The sequence below is a fragment of the Chrysemys picta genome, chromosome 13, assembly GCF_011386835.1.
Source record: "Chrysemys picta bellii isolate R12L10 chromosome 13, ASM1138683v2, whole genome shotgun sequence".
NCBI lineage: Eukaryota > Metazoa > Chordata > Testudines > Emydidae > Chrysemys > Chrysemys picta.
In genome coordinates this window covers 20614513-20624017 of record NC_088803.1, presented here as the reverse complement: position 1 = coordinate 20624017, position 9505 = coordinate 20614513, and the positions used below count along the sequence as shown (strand labels likewise).

Below are 9505 nucleotides of genomic sequence, written 5' to 3'. Positions count from 1 at the left end.
ACCAGTCTACTTCCAACATGATAAACAACACATGTGAATGTTTGCTTATGATGAAGAAGCACAATATCTGTTGCAAGAAAGCGTGATTCTTATGTATTGTCTTCTCTGTCCCATGCCCAGGGTTGCAATGGATCGTTCAACTGCATGTGTCTGCTGACAGCTACTATATACCAACATGGTGATTGGAGCTCATTGAGGAAACAACATTCTCCCCAAATTGTCTCTTCTTTCCTCCATATACAAAAAGAGCCATGGAAAACCACACAACGGTGGCTGAGTTCATCCTGGTGGGATTCGGAGGCCATCCTGAACTGCAAATCTTCCTCTCTGTCCTCTTCTTGGTTCTGTACACTGTCACCCTGGTGGGGAATGTCGGCATGATCACCATCATCAGTGCTGACTCCAGGCTCCACACCCCCATGTACTTCTTCCTGAAGAACCTGTCCTTCCTGGACCTCTGCTACTCCTCCGTCATTGCCCCCAAAGCCTTGCTGTGCTTCTCAACAGGGCGAAAAGCCATTTCCTACAATGGCTGTGCTGCCCAAATGTTCTTCTTCTCTCTCTTTGGGACCACCGAGGCATTCTTCCTAGCCGTGATGGCTTATGACCGCTTCGTTGCCATCTGCAACCCACTGCATTATCCAATCACAATGTCCAAGAGGATATGTGTTTTCCTGGTGGTGGTCTCCTATCTCTCAGGCTGCCTCAATGGCAGCATCCAAACAGGCTTTACATTCACCTTGTCCTTCTGCGGGCTGGGGAAAATTGACCACTTCTTCTGCGACGTCCCCGCAGTGATGCAAGCCTCCTGCTCTGACACCTTTGCCAATGAAATGGCGATGCTGGCCGTGTGCGGGTTCATCATAGTGAGCACTGGCCTGGTCGTCCTTATCTCCTACAGCTACATCATCACCACTGTCACGCGGATACCCTCTGCTGAGGGAAGACGCAGAGCCTTCTCCACCTGCACTTCCCATCTGGTGGCTGTGAGCTTGTTCTTTGGGACAGTCTTCTTTATGTATGCTCAGCCTGGGGCCATAACCTCCCCAAGTCAAAGTAAAGTTGTCTCTGTGTTCTACACCATTGTCATCCCCATGCTGAACTCTTTGATCTACAGCCTGAGGAACAAGGAGGTGAAAGTGGCCCTGAGAAGACAACTAAAAAAGAAAGTCTTTTTCCACTGAGCTCCCTGAAGTAGCAAGGCAATTCAACAGTGGACAGGTAACTGGGATGGACAACAATAGGTGACAAAGACAACGAAATTTCTACAAGGCGCTTCCATGGAACAATGGTCTCAGCTGGTGAATATTATAGGGAAAGGCAGGGACATTCAGTGGCCTGAGGGAATTAAGCACTCCATTGAGCATCTTACTCCCTTTGGCTCATTTTAAAATCCCAGACAAAATGTAAGGGTGATGAATCAGAGGCTAAGTCTAAGTGCCTTGAAAGAGGAAAATGGGGGTGGATGGTTTTGTGATGAAGATGTTGGACTGTGACTTGCGAAATCTGGGATCTATTTCTAGCTCCCCGTGTGAACTTGGGCAGGCTGCTTACGCTGAGATGCTAAAAGATTTGAGTGCTCGGTTCTCATTAACTTTAATAGGACTTTAGTGTCCAAAGTCTTAGGCAGCTTTGAAAATCTCAACCTTAATCCCACCGTTTCTCAGGTCCCCATCTGTAAAATGTGGATTTTGATGCTTCCTTTCTCCTGCTCAATCTGTTTACATGGTGACATTTTTGAGAGCACAGACTTTTTCTGACCATGTGTTGTGCAACATCTGGTAAAATGGGACACTGAATGTAAGTGGAATCTGTAGTTATTGCTAATACAATAATTTTAAACCCTGGAAATGCATGGGCAGGGACAGGTGACAGCCACCTCTATGTGAAGAAAACCCGCCTCTTGATTCTACTTTGCATGGTTGCTTACCCTTTCCTCTGAACATTGTCAAACTGTACATACTCCTTTCAATGGACACTGATGTAAAAGTCTCACAGAAATAAACTATGGGACTTGGGCTCCCAAGTCACTTAGGGCCATATTTTCAAAGGCATTTAGACACCAAAAGAGGCAGATAGACAGAATGTATGTCTCTTCATAATTTGATTTTTATTTTTAAAAATTGGTACATTCTGAGACTCATTCACCATATTTACAGGAGACTGATATTCAGTGATTAACATCCTGGGATTTCCATGGTAAATGATCAGAGTGAGTCTGATAAAGCGACGTATAGTCCACCTAAATCTCATCTGAGATCAAGGAGATTTTATCCTATAAAAAGCCTGCAGAATTGAGCCAGTGTTGTGTCCATTTCACCTCCAGAAGAAACAGGAAAAGGGTTTTGATGTGATTTTTTTACTAAGTTAATGAAACTTTAAATGTGGAGAGAATGGTCTTGACCTTTCCTTCATTTATGCATGTTTTACAACAGTACAACTACATTGATATCAGTGGCGTTACTACGGTTTTACAATGAGCAGATGAAAGGAAAATCCATCCCCTTGGCACCAGCAGATTTCCTCCAGACTTACACTTGGGTGAGTGAGAAGAGAATGATCACCACTGGCTGCAACAGAGTTACTAACGATTTACATGAGGGTATGTGATAATGGAACCAAGCCCACTGGTATAAACGCAGCTACTAGTGATTTATACCAGGATGAGTGAATACTCTTGATTTACATCAATAGGAATGAGATTTGAATCAAAACCACTGCCTTTATTGAGGTGTGTTGCAGACACAACATAGGAGTATTGCACGTAGATGAACCAGTCTAACATAGACTCTGTTTCCATTACCTGACACAGATGTCACATTTTTCACCATTTTCCAACAGCTACCTCACCATTACATCAGAGATACTTCAAGGGCCAGATTCTGAGCAGGCTTAAATCCATGGAGCTCCACTGAAGTCAGATTGGCTAAACCAAATTTATATTACCTGATGATTTGGACTGAGGTAATTCCTATTATCAATATATGGAAATATACAAATAAATATGGAAATACTTTATTGTCACAAATATGTTGTATAGTCAATGCTCTGGAATGTTATAGGAGCAGAAGAATTGCCATGCATCATCATCCTATCTCCAGTAGTGCCCAGTGTCAGCTGTTTCAAAGACAACAGTATTATAATCTGAATCATGGAGAAAAAATCTTCCTAAACCAGAGAGTAACAGTTGGTTCATACCCCAAAGCAGGAGGTCCCTATAAACAATGAAGCCATTTTAGAATTCTGCAAATTTATTTACATATTATCCAGTGGCAATGAGTTCCACAGCTTAGATGGCTAGATAGATATGTTGAGCTAGTCCCCTGCTCTCCCATGTCATCCTCCAACCATTCATACACTGATCCCAAATATTCATTAGTTTATAGCTGGAGAAAAATGACAAAGAAAATAGTGACATATTTTGTCAGAAATTTGTATTTCTTCTCTCCCCCTCCCCCACATTTCAGAAGTTCACAAAAGCACTGCACAGGTAGATTTGGTCTCTATGTTCATAAGCAAGGTTCTACTTTTCAAAGATTTCTTCCCCATAGTTCTGCCCCAAGCTTCTTTCACCTCTTTATTCTTTAGACTCTAGATGAGGGGATTAATCATGCGGATGACAAAGGTGTAAAACACAGACACCATTTTCCTTGGGTACAGAGAAGTTAACCAGGTGGGCTGTGCATACATGAAAGCTGTGGACCCATAAAATAAACTCACTGCTATTCTATAGGCGGTGCAGGTGGAGAAAGCTTTGTGTCTGCCCTCAGCAGAGCGAATCCTGAGGATGGTGGAGATGATATAAGAATAGGAGATAAGCACGAACAGGGAGGTGCTCCCTATGATAAGGCCGCATAAGGTAAACATCACCAGGTTATTGACATATGTATCACTGGTGTGAGACTAATCGAGGGAGGGCCATCACAGAAGAAATGATCGATCTCGTTTGACCCACAATAGTGCAGTGTAAAGGTGAAGCCAGGCTGCACCATGAAGTTCACACAGCCAGCAAAATATGACCCCGCCACCAGCTGAACACAAACCCACTTGGACATGGTGATGGGGTACAAGAGTGGGTTGCAGATGAAAATGTACCGATCATACGCCATGGCTGCCAGCAGGAACCCTTCAGCAGTGAGGAAGACAGAAAAGAAGAAGAATTAGGTGGCACATCCATTGTAGGAAATGGCTTTGCTCTCTGCTAGGAAGCTCACCATGGCTTTGGGGGTGATGGTGGAGGTGAAGCAGAGGTCTAAGACTGACAGGTTCATGAGGAAGAAATACATAGGGGTGTGCAGGCGAGAGTTGGCTCTAATGAGGAGGATCATGCTGACTCCCCAGTCCAACCTCTCTCCTCAAAGACCTTAGAGCTATTAATGAATTTGCTGTTGTGAACACAGTAAATAGGAGGTTGTATTAAATGGCTAGCTCTGAATAGGGAAGTTAATTACCTCCGTTTATGGCACTGGAGAGGCCACTAATATCTGCATCTGGTGCATACTTCAAAAAGGATATTTCTTAAAAAAATGAAAATGGTGCAGAGGGGAGATAAAAGATTGATTTCATGTTTCACTGTGAAATAATAAGGGAGATTTAGTGTATTTAGTGTACTTAGTTTATTAGAGAGAAGGTTAAGAGATGATTTGATCATGTCTGTAAACCCCTGGTAGCAGAGATCGTTAGCCTTTTTGGCGACAACATCACACTGAGAGTTCGTGACCCCACAGTTACCCTCAACTCATGTTGAAAAGTTGGAGACATGGCAGAGAAGAGCCACAAAAATCATGTCAGAACTGGAAAAAAAGCCTGAGTGAGCCAGATGTAGAGAACACAGTCTGTTTATCTTAGCAAAAAGAAGATCATGTGTGTATGTGTGTGTGTGTGGGGGGGGGGATGACTTGATCACAGACTATCAGCACAGAGAGAATATTCTGGATATAAAAGGCATCTTTATTTTTTCAGAGAAAGGCATAACAAGATCCAATGTCTGGAAGAGAAACCAGACAAATTCAAATTAAAAATCAAGCACACGCTTTTGACAGTGAGAGTGCTTAACCGTTGGGACGAAGTGCCAAGGGAAATGGTGGAGTCTGTCTAACTAAAGACAGAGTGCCTTTCTCGAAAATGCTTTAATAAAACACAAGTTTTCAGGCACAGAACAGGGTTAATGGGGTGAAATTGTCTGGCTGGCATTATACAGGAGGTCAGGTTAGAAGATCAGATGGTCCATTCTGGCCTTGAAATCTGTGAATCTCTGTGGTTTTGTTACAGCGGAGGGTTATTTAATTTAATTTATTCCCAAATTCCAAGGGTAAAAGGTACTACTGTGACCATCTAGCCTGATCTCCTGTAGAACACAAGTCAAATGACTGCCCTAAAATAATTCCTAGAGCTGATCTTTTAGAAAAAAAATCTGATCTTGATTTTAAAAAATTGCCAGAGAATCCACTACACCCTGCTGCAAATTGCTCCAATATGTAATCCCAATGGCGAAGAATTAAGAACTAAATGAAAGAAAGGTTTGACATGTAAGAAGGTCTTTCTATCTTCTTGACTCTTATAGTGTTTCCAAATGTTTTTACCATCGATGGTGTTGGTTTCAGCTCTGCTGCTTCTTTCACTAGCTGGCTCATCTCCTGAGTGACTATCTCCTGGACTGCGGCAATTGTTAGCTGTTGCTGATGTCTCTGGGTTCCGTCAGTCCCATTGGTGGCTGGCTGCCGGGGAAGGAGAAGTGCTCTTTCATCCAATCCCGTGGCTTCTACAGATAAAGGTGCAGTAGCATAGGGCAGTGACTCATCGCTAACAAGGCTTCTTAAAGTCCATTGTCTTTGCTTTCCCCTCCCTCCCATGTCTCCACCCCGGAGCCCCAGGACAAATCAGAACTAAGCATTCCCCCCAGAGTCACTGGGCTTTGCAATCAACAAGGGTAGATTGAGACATCTGAATCAAAATCAGGAGAGTTGAAGAGTGGAGAGTGGAGAGTGCTTTGCCCAAGAGTTTAACCTCTCTAACTGCTGGGTATGCTCTCAAATCCCGCACCACGCGGCAGGGTTACCTTGGAGGGTAGTCCCCCAAAATTGGTCAGATATCTGCTGGGGATGGTTCAGTAGGGGAAGAAATACCTCGGGTACCCCCTTGTAGCAAAACTGCACCATAGAAGCCCCCTTTAGCCTGCTAGGAAATGACACCTGGAGGCCATTTAGTAATGCTACCACCATTCCACAAGCACATCCTGTCCTCTGAACAGGCCTTCAATCAGTGGAAGGCCCAGGAACAGGAACCCACTCTATTTGATACCCTCTGGAGTGGTTCCCTAGCCTAGGGGGCTTGGGAGGTGGTATTGTCCGCCTCCTGCTTACTGGTCTCATACTTTGTTTCCTCACCCTAGCTCTCTTCTCATGCCTGAAATGTTTAATGGTTAAAGTATGTACCACCTCTAGAAGTCAAGACACCTCCTTTTTCCCTTTAATCAATGATCCTAAGACCATGGCCTTAAATCACATTTTGTCCTCAGAATATGAGAAAACTCAGCCAAAAGCTTGTTGAGTATTCTCAAAGGAGGGAGTTGCTGGTGTCACTAGGCATCACCCTAGGTAACTCGGGGGGTTGGAAGACCTGAGAGTCGATGAAGCCCCCCCCCCCCCCCCCGCTCTAGGCCACTAAGTAACTCGGGGGGTTGGAAGACCCGAGAGTCGATGAAGCCCCCCCGCTCTAGGCCAAAGTGAATCAAAGCCCTTGCATGTTAAACTTTACTAACCTCACAGGCCAGCAGCTGGGAAGCAGTAGTGATAAGGGGAACCTACATGCTTCTAGCTAAAGGACAAGATTACTTGCAGAAAGAAACAGTGAGAACAAGCTGCACAGACAAGGTCAGGTAATGTAGCCAGAGGGAGAAAGGGGGAGAGGTGGGAATGGAGGAGGGGGGGTGAGAAAGGACGGGGGAAGAAGGGAAAGGCTCAGTTGCAAACTGTATAAAAGACAAAGGCCGCTTATGTTGGTGTGCTTGATTTGAGACGTGGCTGTCTCCTTGCACCACTTTGAGATCTCAAATAAACTTTGATTGCTTCTCCACCCTGGTGTGTTCATTGGCGCGAAGCACACCGGGCAACGAACCCCACTGTTGCTGTCCTCGGGCACTCTGTGCCGGCAACAAGATCTTCGGAGGAAATGAACAGAACAGAGCAATTGAGTGATCCATACTCTTTGTTGTCCACTCCCAGCTATATTTCAGGTATAAACCCTTTGCCAGGGTTTCCTCCCCACTCTGAACTCTGGGGTACAGATGTGGGGACCCACATGAAATACCCCTAAGTTTATATTCCACCAGCTTAGGTTAAAAACTTCCCCAAGGCACAAATTCCTTTCCTTGTCCTTGGACGGTATTGCTGCCACTACCAAGTGATCTAAACAAACATTCAGGGAGGGGCCACTTAGAGCCCTATCTCCCCCCAAAATCCCCCCAAATCTCTTCACCCACTTTCCTGGGGGGGCTTGAGAATAATATACCAACTAATAGGTTAACAAAGTGAGCACAGACCAAATCCCTGGTATTTAGGAAACTGAAATCAATCAGGATCTTAAAAGAAAAATTTTATTTAAAAAAACAAGTAAAAGAATCACACCTGCAAAATCAGGATGGAGGATAACTTTACGGGGTAAATAAAAAGATTTAAAACACAGAGGATTCCTCTCTAGGCTCAACTTCAAAGTTACAAAAACAGGAATAAACCTCCCTCTTAAATGTACAAGCTGAAACAACAGATAATCTAACACATTTCCTTGCTATTACTTACAATTTCTGTAATTTTTAGATAGAATCATAGAATCATAGAATCATAGAATATCAGAGTTGGAAGGGACCTCAAGAGGTCATCTAGTCCAACCCCCTGCTCAAAGCAGGACCAATTCCCAGCTAAATCATCCCAGCCAGGGCTTTCTCAAGCCGGGCCTTAAAAACCTCCAAGGAAGGAGACTCCACCACCTCCCTAAGTAACGCATTCCAGTGTTTCACCACCCTCCTAGTGAAATAGTTTTTCCTGATATCCAACCTGGACCTCCCCCACTGCAACTTGAGACCATTGCTCCTTGTTCTGTCGTCTGCCACCACTGAGAACAGCCGAGCTCCATCCTCTTTGGAACCCCCCTTCAGGTAGTTGAAGGCTGCTATCAAATCCCCCCTCATTCTTCTCTTCTGGAGACTAAACAATCCCAGTTCCCTCATCCTCTCCTCATAAGTCATGTGCTCCAGACCCCTAATCATTTTTGTTGCCCTCTGCTGGACTCTTTCCAATTTTTCCACATCCTTCTTGTAGTGTGGGGCCCAAAACTGGACACAGTATTCCAGATGAGGCCTCACCAATGTCGAATAAAGGGGAACGATCACGTCCCTCGATCTGCTGGCAATGCCCCTACTTATACAGCCCAAAATGCTGTTAGCCTTCTTGGCAACAAGAGCACACTGTTGACTCATATCCAGCTTCTCGTCCACTGTGACCCCTAGGTCCTTTTCTGCAGAACTGCTACCTAGCCATTCGGTCCCTAGTCTGTAGCAGTGCATGGGATTCTTCCGTCCTAAGTGCAGAACTCTGCACTTGTCCTTGTTGAACCTCATCAGGTTTTTTTCGGCCCAATCTTCTAATTTGTCTAGGTCCCTCTGTATCCGATCCCTACCCTCTAGTGTATCTACCACGCCTCCTAGTTTAGTGTCATCTGCAAACTTGCTGAGAGTGCAGTCCACACCATCCTCCAGATCATTAATAAAGATATTAAACAAAACCGGCCCCAGGACCGACCCTTGGGGCACTCCACTTGAAACCGGCTGCCAACTAGACATGGAGCCATTGATCACTACCTGTTTAGCCCGACGATCTAGCCAGCTTTCTATCCACCTTACAGTTCATTCATCCAGCCCATACTTCTTTAACTTAGCGGCAAGAATACTGTGGGAGACCGTATCAAAAGCTTTGCTAAAGTCAAGGAATAACACATCCACTGCTTTCCCCTCATCCACAGAGCCAGTTATCTCATCATAGAAGGCAATTAGGTTAGTCAGGCACGACTTCCCCTTCATGAATCCATGCTGACTGTTCCTGATCACTTTCCTCTCCTCTAAATGTTTCATAATTGATTCCTTGAGGACCTGCTCCATGATTTTTCCAGGGACTGAGGTGAGGCTGACTGGCCTGTAGTTCCCCGGATCCTCCTTCTTCCCTTTTTTAAAGATGGGCACTACATTAGCCTTTTTCCAGTCATCTGGGACCTCCCCCGATCGCCATGAGTTTTCAAAAATAATGGCTAATGGCTCTGCAATCTCACCCGCCAACTCCTTTAGCACTCTCGGATGCAGCGCATCCGGCCCCATGGACTTGTGCACGTCCAGTTTTTCTAAATAGTCCCGAACCACTTCTTTCTCCACAGAGGGTTGGTCACCTTCTCCCCATGCTGTACTGCCCAGTGCAGCAGTCTGGGAGCTGACCTTGTTCGTGAAGACAGAGGCAAAAAA

The 9505-nt window shown here is 44.9% G+C and overlaps 1 protein-coding gene and 1 pseudogene across 1 annotated transcript; one reads left to right on the top strand and one right to left on the bottom strand.

Annotated features, from left to right (window-relative positions):
* The first annotated feature begins 251 nt into the window (after window positions 1-251).
* LOC101946362 (olfactory receptor 9S13-like) lies at window positions 252-1184 on the top strand. Its single transcript, XM_024110858.1, has one exon. It carries the CDS (start codon window positions 252-254, stop codon window positions 1182-1184), a length of 933 nt encoding a protein of 310 aa, XP_023966626.1.
* A 2407-nt stretch (window positions 1185-3591) lies between these two features.
* On the bottom strand, window positions 3592-4328 carry LOC112060453 (olfactory receptor 9S13-like; annotated as a pseudogene).
* Window positions 4329-9505: the final 5177 nt, after the last annotated feature.

Bases quoted from the DNA above. Each gene is read 5' to 3' on its own strand.
- LOC101946362 (XM_024110858.1), top strand. From the start codon at position 252: ATGGAAAACCACACAACGGTGGCTGAGTTCATCCTGGTGGGATTCGGA.